The following is a 17,172-nucleotide window of genomic DNA, read 5'->3' as shown; positions in this document are numbered from 1 at the left end:
AAAAGAACCCCCCTGCCAATGCGGGGGACATGGGTTCAAGCCCTGGTCCGGGAAGATCCCACATGCCATGGAGCAAATAAGCCCATGCGCCACAACTACTGAGCCTGTGTTCTAGAGCCCACAAGCCACAACTACTGAGCCTGAGTGCCGCAACTACTGAAGCCCCCGTGCCTAGAGCCCGTGCTCCACAACAAAGACAAGCCACCGCAATAAGAAGCCCACGCACCGCAACAAAGAAGAGCCCCCAGTCGTCACAACTAGAGGAAGCCCTCGTGCAGCAACGAAGACCCAATGCAGCCAAAAATAAATTTAAAAAAACAAAAGTGAAGGAGAAATAAGGGCTTTCCCAAACTAAAATTGACAGAATTTGTTGTCAATAAACCTGCCTTGCAAGAAATTTTAAATGAAGTTCTTCAGAGAGAAGGAAAATGATACAGGTCAGAAACTTTAATCTATATAAAGAAAGGAAGGGCATAAGAAAAGGAATAAGTGAAGGTAAAATAAACACTTTCATTTTTCTTATTCTTAATTGACATAGCAGGTAACAGTTTGTTCAAAATAACATCAACAATTTATCACTTATATATGCTTATGTGTCTATACACCCATATGCTTATGTTTGAGTGAAATTAATGACAGCAATGGTATAAGTAACAGTAGAGAGGAGTTAGGATTATTTTGTTATTATTAGGTACCTGCACTACCTGTGAGCAGTAGTGTTATTTGAAAGTGGAAGTTGGATTAGTTGTAAATGGATTTTGCAAACTCAAGGATAGCCACTATGGGCTTCCCTGGTGGCACAGTGGTTGAGAGTCCGCCTGCCGATGCAGGGGACATGGGTTCGTGCCCTGGTCTGGGAAGATCCCACATGCCGCGGAGCGGCTAGGCCCGTGAGCCATGGCCGCTGAGCCTGCGTGTCCGGAGCCTGTGCTCCGCAGCGGGAGAGGCCGCAACAGTGAGAGGCCCACGTACCGCAAAAAAAAAAAAAAAAGTAATAAAAACAAGAAGCATAACTAATATGCTATGAAAAGACAGAAAATGGAATCATATAATATGCTCAATTAGAACCAAAAAAGACAAAAAAAAGAGTGGAAGACAAAGATAGGAGCAATAAACAAGGGCGACAAATAGAAAATAGTAACAAACATTGTAGATATTAATCCAATCATATCAAAAATCAGTTTAAACATCAATGGTCTAAATATGCCAATTAGAAAACAGAGATTTTCAGAGTGAATAAAAAAGCAGCACCCCACTCTATGCTATCTAAAAGAAGCCCACTTTAAATAAAAAGACACACATAGATAAAAGGTAAAGGGATGAAGAAATATACCATGCTAACACTAATCAAATGAAAGCAGGAGTAGTTTTATTAATTAAGTTCAGAAAGAGCAGGCTTTAGAGAAAGTAAAGTTATAAGGGAGAAAGAAGGGTGTTACATAATGATGAAAGGGTCAATATTTTAAGACACAGCTATCTTAATGTGTATGCGCCTAACAAAAGAATATGAGGCAGATACTGATAAAACTGCAAGAAGAAATAGATTAATCCATTATCATAGTTGGAGACTACAATACTCTTCAGAAATGGACAGATCTAGCAGGCAGAACATGAGTGAGGACACCATCAATCAACTGGACATAACTGCCAACTCTAGACTACTTCATCCAACAGCAGGAGAATTTTTCTTAAGCTCATGTGGAATATTCACTAAGATGGACCACACTCTGGGCCATAAAACACACCTTAAAATTTTTTAAATATTAAAATTATACCATGTATGCTCCCAGATCATGATGGAATTAAACTAAAATTCAACATTAGAAAGATAGCTGGAAAATCCCCAAACACTTGGAGATTAAATAACACACTTCTAAACAACACATGGATCAAAGAAGGAACTTCAAGAGAAATTTTTTTTAAAGAGAAATTTTAAAATAGTGTGAACTAAATGAAAATACAACTGGCCAAAATTTGTGGGGTGCAGTGAAAGCAGTGCTTCGAGGGAAATTTATAGTATTGAATGCATGTATTAGTAAAGAAAAAAGATCTAAAATCAATAACCTATGCTTCCACCTTAGGAAACTAGAAAAAGAAGGGCAAATTAAATGCAAAGGAAGCAGAAGGAAAAAATTAATAAAAATTAGAGTAGATATAAATGAAAAATATTTATAAAAATTAGAGCAGATAATCAGTGAAATGAAATGAACATTTCTTTACATGTGGAATTCCTATTCGCAGGTACCAAAATAATTTTGCTGGCTTTTTTGTTTCTTTCATTCCTTCTATACTCATTCCATCTGGTAGTTTTGGGGTTTCCTTACTTTGGCCAAAGGACCCACTCCAGAGTCAGGTCTCATAACATGGTATTTCAGATTTCCTGTTCTGTTCTGACCAAATTAATGAACCAATGCACTGCTTGGTTGAGCAAGGTTGTACTTGTGTCCTTTTACCTCTTTTGGTCTGTGGTTCCAAATAAGCTACAGCCCCAGTCTGTGCTTGGCAGTAGCTTTTGTTCAGCTTCTTTTCTTTTCTTTTTTTAAAATTTTATTTATTTTTTGGCTGTGTTGGGTCTTCGTTGCTGCATGCGGGCTTTCTCTAGTTGCAGTGAGTGGGGGCTACTCTTCGTTACAGTGCATGGCCTTCTCATTGCGGTGGCTTCTCTTGTTGTGGAGCACGGGCTCTAGGCAGGTGGACTTCAGTAGTTGTGGTGCGTGGGCTCAGTAGTTGTGGCTCGTGAGCTCTAGAGTGCAAGCTCAGTAGTTGTGGCGCACGGGCTTGGTTGCTCCACGGTATGTGGGATCTTCCTGGACCAGGGCTCAAAACCATGTCCCCTGCAATGGCAGGCAGATTCTTAACCACTGCGCCACCAGGGAAGCCCTCAGCTTCTTTTCTTAAGTCCCTAGTTTGAGCTAGAGCTGTGAATCTGGTTCTAGTCCATATCTTTTTTTTTGTTTTGCGATATGCGGGCCTCTCTCACTGTTGTGGCCTCTCCCGTTGCGGAGCACAGACTCCGGACGTGCAGGCTCAGCGGCCATGGCTCACGGGCCCAGCCGCTCCGCGGCATGTGGGATCTTCCTGGACCGGAGCACGAACCCGTGTCCCCTGCATCGGCAGGCGGACCCTCAACCACTGCGCCACCAAGGAAGCCCTCTAGTCCATATCTTGAGAAGCACTTCTGGTCCTTTTCACTCCACAGGACCTGTCTTCCTGTCTTCCTGTTCACCTCTGCTTACTTTTGGACTTAGAGCCCATTAAGGCTATGGCTTAACTCAATCATAGCTTTGTGGGTTTTATTACTTTTCCAGTCTGTGAAAATGCTTGTCTTGTTTTGACCTGGCTATACATATATATCCCCCCTCACCCCCAGAATCCCTCTCCACTTCATCTATCATGTAATGTATCTGGAGCAGAAGGGATATATCAAAGGGTCATTTAATGAGCTATCTTATTGGAAGTCTACTTAAGTTTTTTTAAGGAATTTTCTACAAGCAAAGAAAGAGAGAAGAAAATAGAGCATTCAGTTTCTAAAGGAGCAGCAAAAGACTATGCTTAAAGATCATTCTCTGATAGTAAAGTAGAAACTTAGTTATAATTATTGCCTATTCTCCTGTAATAGCCAGGGTCTTGATCGTTACTCTCTGAATACCTAGCATCCTCCCTTCTCATTCACACCTGCTTCCTTCTTCTCACCCCACTTAAAACTTCCATTCCCTGAAGAGTCATCAGTACTCAGCTCCCTGTCAATTTAGTCATATAATTATAGTATTCAAACTGAATTATAAATAATGCTTGTGAACTCAGTAAGTTCTTAATTAGTCAATATGTGGGATATACTTAGCAGGTGAGTGGTGATGGGAGGAGGGGGAGTTGGACTTGACTACATGTCTATTCTTACAACCAAACAAAGGCCCAGGAACAGCCTGAAGAGCCTCTGAAACGAGGCCCCTTGAAGTAACGAGACACCAGTCACTCTGCAATAACTAAGATCGCCAATATGGAGAAAAGGAGCCAACATGGAGAAAAGGGTTTTCTAAGGCAGGGTCAAAATGGGGTGTGTGTATATACGAGCTTTTGTGTGTGTCTCTATGGGTGGGTGCACACATGCATGTGCTGCTAAACTCCTACCTTTAGGAATCAAAGCAGAAGTATTAACCTAACAGTCTTCTGGTCATCATCTGGAAATGTTTGGGAATGACTGACCAGGGACCAGGATTATAAGAACTGTTAAGTTTGTTTTCTACAAAGGTTACCAGTGACTCTCTAAATTAAAACAAAAGGATCCCAGGGCTTATCTTTTTTTAAAATTAATTAATTTAGCTTTAAAATTTTTGGCTGCGTTGGATCTTTGTTGCTGCACGCAGACTTTAGTTATGGTGAGCGGGGGCTACTCTTTGTTGCAGTGCATGGGCTTCTCATTGCAGGGGCTTCTCTTGCTGCAGAGCACGGGCTCTAGGCGTGCGGGCTTCAGTAGTTGTGGCTCACAGGCTTAGCAGCTGGGGCTGGCGGGGTCTAGAGCGCAGGCTCCGTAGTTGTGGCGCACGGGCTTAGCTGCTCCGCGGCATGTGGGGTCTTCCTGGACCAGGGATCGAACCCGTGTCCCCTGCATTGGCAGGTGGATTCTTTTTTTTTTTTTTTTTTGCTTTACGCGGGCCTCCCACTGTGTGGCCTCTCCCCTTGCGGAGCACAGGCTCTGGACGCGCAGGCTCAGCGGCCATGGCTCACGGGCCCAGCCGCTCCGCGGCATGTGGGATCTTCCCGGACCGGGGCACGAACCAGCGTCCCCTGCATCAGCAGGCGGACTCTCAACCACTGCGCCACCAGGGAAGCCCGGCAGGTGGATTCTTAACCACTGCTCCACCAGGGAAGTCCTGGACTTAGCAAGGGGTGAAACTGGACGCTATAGTCCATTCCATTGCCAGGTTCGAGAAGAAGAAGAATGGACCTCAACAAACAAAAGAGTAGTGGCAGCTACTAAAGGAATAAAGGACAAGATGAAGGTCAGGGACCTTCTGCATGGAATCTGGTCTAAGTTTAAAAGGGATCTTTAGCCATCAAAAGATCTATGTGATTGCCTGAATTTCCCCACCCTTACTCAGTTTTAAACAGTATAAAAAGCATGGAAAAAGTTTTTAACTTTGTCCATGTATATACTTAGGCTGAAGAAAGTCCTTTAGCCTCATTTGGCTCAGTAAAACATAATCTAAGGAATCAAAAGACTCACAGGCCTATCAAGAATCTGATTGAATGTATGGCCCTCTTCACAGAAAAGGGCATACACAAGTTTTGTATAGAATTTCAGAGAGTTTATGGAAGCTTGGTCAACATAACCTCTAGCTTAGGGAGAAGCAGTTGGTTTACCTAATAGACTGCAAGGTTTTCAAATTACCAATCGTCATAAGAAGTGGGATGTCATGGATTCCCCAGAATCTACCCAGCACCTCTCACCTCCTTTGGGTGGTAGGTATTATCTCCATTGTTGTTCATTCCATTTCTGGTAATGATCGCCAATTAGATTCAACAATATTGTTCAAATGCCTTCCATCCTGGGTATTCCCAAAGCCACACACAACAAAGAAAATTTCAAACAAAATTTGGTGACATTTTTCTACATTGACCATTCTGGTCTATGAAATCCCTGATGCCCAAAGAGAGCTCTGATCCACGCATTGCATCTATTGCTAGTTTCTTTCATTCATGACCCTAAACACTGATGTTTTCTTTTAGAAACTTTTTCTCGGGTGAGTTTTCATTATTTTCTTTATGACTATCATACATATTTTAGATGCAACATACACAAAGGACATTTCAGCAGCTTTAATGCTCTCTCCTTCAGTAATGTGGCCATGGTATTAGGGGAGTTTCCTCGAATCTGCACAATCATTCCCTACTCAGTTAGCTTCTCCCCCCCTGTTTTAAGGCAGGACGTAGTTGGGTTACCCTATCACCATCACAGTTCTGTACTTGATAGTTTTTTCTCTTTCTCACGTGTAGATTCTGACCCAGCATCTTCAGCAGGCGATACTGTAGTCACTGGACCAATCCCCAGCCTTGACTTGTCTATGGGAACTGCAGTGATATTTTGATCAAGGGGAGATCTGGAAGTTATGTGGTTGAGGAAGGAGATAATCCCTAGGGGAAGAGAAGAATTCGAGGTGAGTTTCAAGAGACAGATGGCCTTTTGGCTTTTAAAATTCTAGCTCATTCTTTAAATACTCAGCTCAAAATGCCTCTTTTCAGTGAAGTCAACCCTCCTTCCCCCAGCAGGCTTCCATTATCCTTCTGTGCTTCCATTTCACTATTGTACTTCTTACATGGTTGGAACAAAGCTAGAACCTCCTGGATGCGAATCATAGTTTCACTACTTTCTGTGTTGTCTTAAGCAAGTTACTCAACCTGTCTGTGCCTCAGTTAGTGGTAGAACAGTTTACTAATTCTAACTTCAGACTCCAAAATCCATGCTTTTTTTTTTTGCTTTTTGGCCACGTCACGCGGCATGCGGGATCTTAGTTCCCCAACCTGTGATCCAACCCGCACCCACTGCAGTGGAAGCACAGAGTCTTAACCACTGGACCACCAGGGAATTCCCAATCCGTGCTTTCTTTACCATACCACTCTGCTTCTAGATGTATAAGTGTTCTTAACAGGAACAGTTAGTGTTTCTATTTCTCTTAGATTCCACCTCCCTTCCAAGAAGTGATTTCCCCTTCTATCCTTCTAGCATAAAGCAGGGAGGGGACTGACTCACCAGCAAACATGTATAAGAAGTCACTCCCCCAATTAATATGATACGTCCATAGGAGAGCTGATTCCATGGCATCCCTAGAATGCCAGTGAACCTGTGCCAGAAATAGGATGAGGCAGAGGAGCAAGCAGGAGGCTAGGAGCAGAAGAAAATACGCCATATCCCTTAGTGTCTTCAATCTGCCTCGACAGCCACCCCCAACTCTTCGTCTACTTCCAGACACCATATCGTATAGAAAGGACCAAGATGATAAGAATCCAAGGACTGACCAAGGTGGGAGAGAGAAGGGGTCTGGCATAAGTTAACTAATGGATGTTTTTTGTTGTTGTTGTTTTTTGCGGTACGCGGGCCTCTCACTGTTGGGGCCTCTCCTGTTGTGGAGCACAGGCTCCGGACGCGCAGGCTCAGTGGCCATGGCTCACGGGCCCAGCCGCTCCGCGGCATGTGGGATCTTCCCGGACCGGGGCACGAACCCGTGTGCCCTGCATCGGCAGGTGGACTCTCAACCACTGCGCCACCAGGGAAGCCCACTAATGGATGTTTTATACAATAAGACAAGGCAGGTAGATGGCAACTTGATGTAATAATGAAGAAGAGAAAAGGGACAAGAAAAAGAGGATGAAAGCCCACACAGAGGAACTATGTTCCCTCAACAATTTTACCTTAGTATGACCGTGCCATCTAGGTCTGTACCTGAGATGAAGCTGAGCATGGATACCTTCAGATCCAAGTTAGGAGTCATTCTTCCTCTTCTAGGGAGGCAAGATCTGAAGAGCCAGCCAAGAGCAACAAGTATGGTGAGGACAGAGATGAGGAAGAAGGCCCTGGAATATTGGAGGTAATCTGCCAAGGAGATGGAGAAAGGATAGGCCTGGTTAGTCCAGTGGGGGACCTCTCCTTAAGAAAACCAGACAGAGTCTTAGAGAAGGGAGTGAAGACGAAAGAGGGTGAAGCTGAGCTTGCTATGTGGCATCCAGGGCACAAATAAGGATCTTCTTTCCCAGCTCTTCATTGATACTTGGAATTTTTCACTATGAAGGCAAAACCTTCACTGTAGAACTAAAGGTAATATACAAATAGTTCTGGGTACATTAACACATTAACTTAGATGTAAACTAGCTTATAAGAGGTGTGACTCTAACATCACAACACAAATTTAAACTTTTTCTTGTTCCTAATTCTAATTCTAAAAGTAATACATGTTCAATATAAGCACTGGAGAGACTAGAAAAGTACCAAGAAGCAGCAAGAATATCAGCCACAATCCCACTACCCAAAGACAACCATTGTTAGCATTTTATTTGGTTTCTTTCTGGTATTTTTCTATCCTCTGTACACAGTGGATATGATACTGAATTTCGTGATTTTTAAGAGGATTATATGGTAAGATTTTTCCCAGATCATCTGCTGTAAACATCATATTTAATAGCTGCAAGACAGTCTATCATATCAACGTACTTTGCTTAATGATTTTATCATTGTTGGAGTTTGTTTCTATTTGTTTTTTCTCTTTCAAATGTATCTGGCATGTACAGTCCCTGTCAGCCTGTGACTATAAAATGAAGTCACATTTACCTGAACTCCCATACTGTAATGATTTCAAGACCCAATTTACTGGACTGCAGGAATTTAACACCCCACAAATGTCTCTTTTTTTTCCTGAGAGTCTCTCAAGGTCCCATCTCACATGTGTTTGAGGACAGGTCTGCTAACGTTCTTTTGCTCCAATGCCCTTACCCTAGTGCCACAACACTCCTTCTCTCTCTTATCTCTTGGCTCCAGAGCTCTGCTCTCTTTGGCTCTGCCCCTTCAGATTGGATGTTGGTAAGAGAGAATAGGGAGCATGCCAACCCATACTTTTGGCTACCATATCCCTAACATGGAATAGATCCTTCCCTTGACTTCCTCAGCAATGTTTTACAGAAGATTTAAGAAATAGAGTAACTTACAATTACACGTAGATGTATGTTTCTGAGATACCACGGATCCGCCACTATCTTCAATATCCTTTATAGCAGGGGTCCCCAACCCCTGGGCACCTGTTAGGAACCGGGCCACACAGCAGGTGGTGAGCAGCAGACGAGCAAGCGAAGCTTCATCTGCCGCTCCCCATCACTCACATTACCGCCTGAACCATTCCCCCACCTCGAAAAATTGTCTTCCACGAAAACCGGTCCCTGGTGTCAAAAAGGTTGGGGACCGCTGCTTTATAAGATGCCTCCTGGTCTAGCTTATTTTCTGTCTCAATGTAACAAGGGCCAGGTCATCCCTACCACTGAAAGTTCTCTAAGCACTTCAATGTCTAAGAATCCAAGTCCATCTTCCAAGTAACCTAGAGAGAAGAGTACCAAGCTTATCCCAGTTGACAAACTGCCTAAGTTTTATTTTGTTCTCTAGAACACATCACTGGCTAACACAATCAATAACAGTAATTTCTATTAAGAGAAACCACACTCCTACCCACAGAGGTCAGGTGCTATGTGGCCCCAACAAGTTAGCCACGTTAAAACATGATAACCCAAGCGCAGCATGTTTTCTGAAAACTGGGTCATTCAGAATTAGCCAGTCAGAACCATCAGCCTAGACTGAGCTGCATGAAGCCCAGTGTGATAGGCATCTTTTGCAGTATCGAGCCCCCAGTCCCCCATGGGCTTTAGCAGTCCCTGTCTAGAGCCCTGGATCCTTGCCTATAGCTCCCTTGACTATAGCTAGTAGGACCAAGGAAGGGTACCAATTTAACTCTGATCTTTGGATATCTGGATTTGGGACTGATTGATGCTAATTTCCTCTTTTGCTTGCTTGAACCAAGAAGATATAAAGCTAGCCTGGTACATCCCCTTTTTCAGGCACTTACATACTAATAAACAGGAAAAGCTGAGCTGTAGAGATAAATAAAGCATAAACAAAGTTGAGTGACAAAGGAGCTCTGGAGAGACTGAGTGACTGGCTGGCTTGATTTTCTTTGCCTGAGATCACAGCCTCTTCTGGAATTCCCTGAGGTCCAGAAAACTTCCTGCCTTTGGGAGTCTATGAGATGCTTCTGAGTCATTATAAAGAAGTTCACTCTTTAGCTTATGCTATTTCAAATGGGTTCTGATATTTAGAAAACAAAAGAGTACTAAGATATCCAGTCCAACTCCTGTCTAAGATATGTTACAGTCCAGCCTTTCTTCTACCATGAGGGGAAGAATGGACCTTCACGTTTTTCTTACGATCTTCTCAGTCTTAGCTGCTCACCTCCTGAAAACTCCATAAACAAGATCACTCACAAGTCCACAGAAACAACTAAATATCTGCAGCATAGTACAGTCTAACGCCTCAAAGGAACCAAGTCTACCAGTCATAATGATACACAAAAATTATCTAACCAAACTAACTAAACACTTAGCTTCAGAGTCTAAAACAGCTGCATTTGGCTAACTTCATAGTCTTTTAAAATTCATGTAACAAAACAAAACTAAGGTCTGAAGGGTGAATTCAAGCCTCTACCTCCTGTAAGAGCAAATCCTATTTCAGCTTTTAAACAACAGTCTTTATAGCAGCTTACCCATGAATAAAAGGCCTTACTTGTATGTCTCAGTAAGAATAGAAAAGATCCTGGATGGATACCCAGAACCCTGGAGAGGAAGCTTTGAAATCTTCTTAGGATTTAGATTCCCTTGTAACCAGTTGGTACATCAGAATAAATCATCCCTACACAGCTTGTGGGTGTTTATTGTGTGATGGTTCCTGGGGTCCTGGCTCTGGACCAAAGACCTATGCTTTCTTCCCCACCCTCTGCAAAAAAGACAGCTCAAGTTGCTCTCTGTGGCAACACATTCTTTTACATTATGGTCTGATCTCACCTATGCTATGGGGGAAATTAGCAGAAAGGTCTGTTCCACACTGAGACCTAGCAGTAAAAGTGAAGGATGGTGTCCTTTACTCCCATCCTTTCTTCATCCCATTACCAATAGCTACGGCACAGAGGCTATCAGTTATCTAGAACCAGGGGAAGACAGAGGCAGAGGAACGATGAAGTAAGTCCAGGACAGAGGAACGTGAGCACACATGTACTTGAGCCCACTTGAGACAGCCCCAGTGAAAGTCTCAGAAACGACTGGGGGGCTTCCCTGGTGGCACAGTGGTTAAGGATCCACCTGCCAATGCAGGGGACACAGGTTCAAGCCCTGGTCCGGGAAGATCTCACATGCCACAGAGCAACTAAGCCCTTGTGCCACAACTACTGAGCCTGCGCTCTAGAGCCCGTGAGCCACAGCTACTGAGCCTGTGTGCCACAACTACTGAAGCCCGCGTGCCTAGAGCCCATGCTCCGCAACAAGAGAAGCCACCACAATGAGAAGCCCGCGCACCACAACAAACAGTAGGCCCCGCGCTCTGAAAATAGAGAAAGCCCCCGTGCAGGAATGAAGACCCAATGCAGCCAATAAGTAAATTTATAAAAAAAAAAAAAAGAAAAGAAATGACTGGGGACTCCATGGGAGAGGGAGCTAAATTCTTGTAATCCAGTAGGTAAAAGTTTGAAGTTCTTGAACTTGGGCAATAATCTATTTGGGCAATAATAACATATTATTGTTACAGGCTGATGAGGCCTGGACATACTGATTTTATTTGGGGAATTCCTTATGAGATCTGTATTGCAGACTGATTACTGAACCTAGAATTAGGACTAGTTAACACTGGAAACAGGGTGGATACTTGACTTACAATTGTGTACTTAAGGACTCACTTAGTTGACATTCTCCAAACGATTAACAGTTGGCCTCATAGGTGAATTCAAGGCTCCAAGAAATAAACTGCTTTAAGTGACATTTCAAGATTCTGACTCATTAAAGATTTAAATAATAATCTCAAGGCCTGAGGTTTAGCCTGGGTTACATAAATATAATTGCAGCTTTTTATGCCTATATCTCTCACTCCATTTCTCTAGAAATGGAATTAGTGAGTGTAAATCTCTGGATGCACATAATCATATTGCTTTGGTTGTTCCTATTTATGTGTCCTCAGCATGTATGGGAGTGTGCAGCATTGTGTATTACCATTTACAAATCTCTTTTAATGTCATGGCTGAAAAATCCTATCTCATCGTTCATTTGATTTGCCATTCTTTAATGGCTGACTGAGGTTAAAGTCATTTATCCCATGTTTATTAGACATCTGTAGTCTCTGTTTTGTGAATTGTTTACAAAAAATTTATTTATTGGGGTGTTTGTCTTTTTTATAATAATAATTTGTATATCTTATATATATATACATATATATATATATTAAGGCCATTAACATTTTATCTTTCATATTTGTTGCAATTATTTTCTCTAGTTTTTATTTTCAGTTGAAGATGCAGTTGAATTCTCTGCCTGCCTTTGATTTTAGTTTCTTCCGAAGATCTCGCTTTACGATCCCGCTCCTTAGTTCCAAATACAAAGCGTGAGCCCACGCCAAATAAGTGATGCTCCACTTCAGGGTTGGGCCTAGGTCCCCCCTCCCCCCAAATCTGGGACTCCTGTTTATCTAAGAAGTGAAATAAACACTTTACTCATGTATGTTTTCTTTCGCAATACCTGTTCTTTGTGTAAATGTTTCTCTTGCAGATGTTGGGGAAAGTGTTTAGTGTAGTTTTAGCTTTCCTCTAAGTCTTAGTTCTGGTTGAAAAGCCTCATGCATATGGTATCTTCTAGCCTTAGACATTTATTTTTAAATATTATGTGTTGCAACTTCAGATTTACTTAAATTCACATAAAATTTGACAATTTATTCTCTAAATAGCTGGCATTTGTTATACTACATATCTGACATGCATTTAACTTCTCTTCTGTTGCTAGCATAAGAACAAACTGACCTTGAAAGTTAAATCTGATGGAGGTTGAGACACTTTGCTCTATCTCCCAGCTATGATCAATCACTTCTGTTTCTGTGAACCACATTAGAATAACAATCTCTTTGCATCACAGGAACAGCTCATAAATGACAAACGAGTTCTTCCCAGAGGGTAAAGAGACTATCAACTCATAATTTGGGAGAGGAAACAACCTGGGGTAGGAGGGAGAAAGGGTACACCAAGGACACCAAAGAGAAGAACAGCCATGTTCACAATCTGGCTGAGATCCCTCCTAGACTTGGAGAGGTTAGGGGCAAAAGATCTTGGAGGAAGAAAGATGAAGGGCCATTGTGGCAGAAAACTCTGGAACTGTGGGGCCTGTGGCATTCAATTTAGTGGCACTCACAGGGTGGCTTGGGTGTGTGGCTCCAGCACAGCTCATGGGTGCATGAGATCCAGAGTCCTGCGTAGAGCTCAAGGCCGTTGTTGATCACCAGGAACTGCACCCAGTTCAGTGGGGACACGCAGATCAGCATTAGGAGGCTAAAACCACAGAGGCTGCCACAGAACATTCGGATGTAGGTGTGTGTCTGATCCACATGCTGCTGCAGCCTCTGGGGTGGCATCGAGGCACTCGGATGTTGGTTGGTGGGGAGGGTAGGCTACAAGGATGAGGGATGAGGAAGATATTGCCTACCCAAAAAGATAACCATTGACCCCCAGGGTCTCCTGCTCTTTTCTGCCTCAAGTAACCCCATGTGGGTTCGATTGGTGGATAGCTTTCCCTACCCCTTCTGTAAAAAACAAACATTTCTGGGTCATCTTTTCCCTATCTTTAGGACACTCTGTCTAGACCCGCCTTTAAACAAGTCCTCTTCCCATCTGAACTACAATTCGGTACCTCCTCACCCTTTGGTATTTCTGGTACCCCTTGACTTTGGGAACCTTGGGACAGTAGAAGGTAAAGATTAATTGTTCCTTCCTCTCCATCTTGGCAGCCAGTTCACGTTCTAACTGCCACGGAACTTGTCTCAGCATGTCCTCATACACACGGACAGAATCCAAAGGGGTTGGAAACTGTCGCAAAGATCCCATTTCTGCTTCATACTCTGGGTCTGGTCGGACCAGGAAGAAATCATCACGTTCTAAGCATGTGCATGTATGTGTGAGGCTCTTCACCCTCCTTCTCTGACTCCTCCTAACTCCTTTATTAAATAAATCCACAAATATTTTGTCACCAGTTGCTGTGTGTCAGTCAGGCTTCGTGATAGGTCCTGGGACATAAAGATAAATAAGACATCGTTCCCTAAAAGCAAATAAAAAAGGATAACTCAGATGTCTCCAGGACTCAATAGTTTGTGGTTATAATTTAAGATTATATGATCTTAATCTACCAAGATATATAAATATAAATATGTTTATGTATATAGATATCTCTCAGCAGCCCAGAATTCATGTTCCTGCCCCAATTTTACGTGGAAGACCCCAGGTGTATCTCATAGGTGGAAGAACCAGTCTGTCAGCCATAGGCCTTCATTCGGCATCCACCCTTGTTTTCCTTTTTTGCTCTGGTTCCCCCTCTTCAATACCCTCTACGCATGAAGCCATTCAAGGGTACAGCCTCTGCCAAGGCCACTGCTGACACAGGGCCTGTAAAAATGCCAGTATCCCTACCCCAGGGGGCTACCAGCCAACGTGCAGAAAGCTACCCCTCAAGATAATGCACCAGAGTTGGGCTCTGTGTGGAAGTGAAGAGGCTGGCCTTTCCCTGGCTCCACAGCAGCAAAACATACACCCAGAGTACCTCAAAATCTCCTTCTTAAACAACTCTCTCAGCATTGGTCCTAACTCCTTTCCCCACAAGGGCTCAAAATCAATCCAAGATGCTGAACAGATGTCATCCTGTTCCACAGCATGAACGTTGATTCAAACAAATGCCCGGCTGGATTACCAACTCTTGTTTTCCTAAGTTTGGGCTGAATCAGAATGTCCCATCACACTTTCCTCCCAGTATACACTCTCCCCACCCACCCCAACTTGTTGAAACCTATTCTTTATTTCAGCTGTGGTGGGAACGACTAGCTAGGTTACGTCCATGCTTTAGCAACATAGTCTTCCTTCTGCAAAAGTGTTACTTGACTCTGTCTCCTAGTACTTAGCCTACTGCCTGAAAAGAATAGTATTTAATGTTGAATGAATGAATGAGCAACGCATTTTTATATTAAATACAGAGGTTGATACAGAGAACAGAACGTTTAACACTGTCAGAGGGAAATTAGGGAAGGTTTACTGGAAAAGACAATGTCTTAGCTGGATTTTAAAGGAATTTGACAAATAAACAAGTGGAAGGGAATGTGAAACAAAGAGGATAGTATGTCTCAAGGCAGAAAGCCATGAACACCATGAAGTTCTCAAGGCACCAGAAGCAGGGCGGTTCTACTGGGTGCAAAATCAAAGATGAGGATTGAGGGTTGCATATAGAGGTATGGGCTAGATCACAAAGAGTCTTATGCCATGCTATGCAATTATATTGTGAAGATTTAATTGCTGGGATACTCTAGCCCTACTGGCATGATTATAAGAAAGACTTTTGCAGCTGCATCAAACTGACTTGTACAGCATATCTGTTAGATACACGTGTATGGCTAGAGAGCTAACATAGGCTGTGACTAGACAGGCCTGTGTTTCCATCCTGGTTGAGCACTTAGTTTCGACACTTACTGGCCAAGTTCCTTTGGGAAATTTCCTTAACCTCACTGAACTTCAGTTCCCTCATTTCTAAAAGTGGGATAATAATCATTCCTGTCTCATAGAATTAACGTGAAGATAAAATGAGATAACACACATAACACTCTTAGCACAGTGCCTTCATAACTGCACAATATTATTATTGATGGATATTGATATTATTGATAAATATACTATCAATGGTGAGCAATTAATATGTGCTTGCTAAATACTATCTATTATTATTATGTTTTAACTGTCTTTCCAAGATTGCTCGAGCATGGCCTTGGCACAGGCCACCGTGAGATAGATGAAATACTCGTGTTAATGGAAAGGATGCGTCACCCCTCACCCCTCTAGTAACAGCACTAAACAAGCACATTACCAAAGAGATAATACTGATGTAAGGAGGTCATTTTGTGAACAGTGTCGGATTTGGCAAATGATGCAACCCTCTAGCTATTAAAGGAATAGGTCAGGCACCATTCAACTCCCAGGCCTATTTCAGCACTACCAAAAAGGCAGATGTTCAGGTCAGCTTGGAACTTGCTAGGGCCTGGGATGCACATGACAAAACAAGCATTTATTCACATCTTATGGCTGTGTATATTGTGATTCCCCTACTTTAAAAAGCAATTTGGGGTCCCCAGTCTGTGCCACCACCTCTGCTTCCAGGCCGGTGGTGCCCCAGGGGAAGCATGGCCACGGACAGTGGACAGAGTGCTTTGAGCACAGAATGATACTGTGTGGAGATGTTGCAGAAACAATATCATGATGGCTATTTATGTTCCCTGCTGCTCCCTGCAGAATCCCAAAGCTCTGCTCTTGCATTGAGGGCCTTCGATGTGGAACTGGCTCAGGCTGATTAAAGACTCGGCCTCTGAGAAAACAATTGGACTGATGTGAATGCAGTTTTGAAAAAAAAAACTGTGATAATCCGCCCCATCAGCCTGTGGCTATTGAACTACAGCAGGTCTGCACACCAGCAGAGCAGGCCCTGTTTCTGGGCCCCAGATTGACTTCACAGAGCTCCAGTAAGATGGAAAGCCAAGGCCCCACATGAGGGACTGAGAAGAAAAAGTGGATGGGAAGCTGCTGTCAAAAGACATAATCTGACCAAAAAATGGCTTCTAAAAATCATTGAGGAAGGAGAAAAAAGTTTGGATGACACAGCATATCATAATACACAGAAACTGTACAGTTATGCAGAAAACACACAGAGCTCTCTTCCTTATTTAAGACTAGAAGTACTGGGTATAAAGGATCTTGGTGCAGATCATGCCACAAGTCACACTGGAAAAGCACAAGGAATTGTCATATACGTAAGAGCAATGTCCTATCATAGTGGCCGAAAAACGGTGTTTCTTCCCTCAGATATTTGTGTGTTTGACAAATACAGCACATGGTGTTTCACAAGAGGGTTTTCTACAGAAGAACCAATGATAAAAATGTGAGAGACATAATATACATCATTACTACCCAGGCATATTTGTACTTAAAGCATGCTAGTTCCTTCCACAAAGTGAAAGTGAAAACTTCCTGCCTTTCTTCAGGATGCTTTGGAGGACTATTTAAAGAAAATTCAATAGGTGGATTTTGATATATTCTACCCATCTTGATAGCAGAAAAATACATTACTTCCATTATCTTTGTATACTCAGTCATAGAGAAAAAGATATTAAAATAATTTTATGGTACTGAAAAAAAAAAGCAATTTTGGTTAGAAAAAACGTAATGTAACATCTTTGTGATCTTGAAATAGACCAAGATTTTTTCTTTTTTTAAACAGGACACAAGGGACTTCCCTGGCGGTCCAGTGGTAAAGAATCCGCCTTCCAATGCAGGGGACATGGGTTAGATCCCCGGTCGGGGAACTAAGATC

General features: G+C 42.8%; 1 protein-coding gene and 1 pseudogene across 1 annotated transcript in view; one reads left to right on the top strand and one right to left on the bottom strand.

The window, feature by feature from the left end:
• TMEM202 (transmembrane protein 202) overlaps positions 1 to 13,553 on the bottom strand; it is a 23,421-nt gene extending 9,868 nt beyond the window's left edge. The window contains exons 1-5 of the mRNA XM_007461674.1: positions 13,473 to 13,553; positions 12,970 to 13,225; positions 7,439 to 7,588; positions 6,749 to 6,880; positions 5,989 to 6,132 (exon numbers count right to left, since the gene is read on the bottom strand). Of these exons, the coding sequence (XP_007461736.1) occupies positions 5,989 to 6,132; positions 6,749 to 6,880; positions 7,439 to 7,588; positions 12,970 to 13,225; positions 13,473 to 13,553 (763 nt within the window). The remainder of the gene's footprint in view (positions 1 to 5,988; positions 6,133 to 6,748; positions 6,881 to 7,438; positions 7,589 to 12,969; positions 13,226 to 13,472) is intronic.
• A 2,435-nt stretch (positions 13,554 to 15,988) lies between these two features.
• Positions 15,989 to 16,972, top strand: LOC103082606 (NADH dehydrogenase (ubiquinone) complex I, assembly factor 6 pseudogene; annotated as a pseudogene).
• Positions 16,973 to 17,172: the final 200 nt, after the last annotated feature.

Source organism: Lipotes vexillifer, unplaced genomic scaffold, assembly GCF_000442215.2.
Source record: "Lipotes vexillifer unplaced genomic scaffold, Lipotes_vexillifer_v1.1 scaffold962, whole genome shotgun sequence".
Taxonomy (NCBI): Eukaryota; Metazoa; Chordata; class Mammalia; order Artiodactyla; family Lipotidae; genus Lipotes; species Lipotes vexillifer.
The sequence above is the reverse complement of the archived record's forward strand: the minus strand, read 5'-3'. Positions and strand labels throughout refer to the sequence as shown.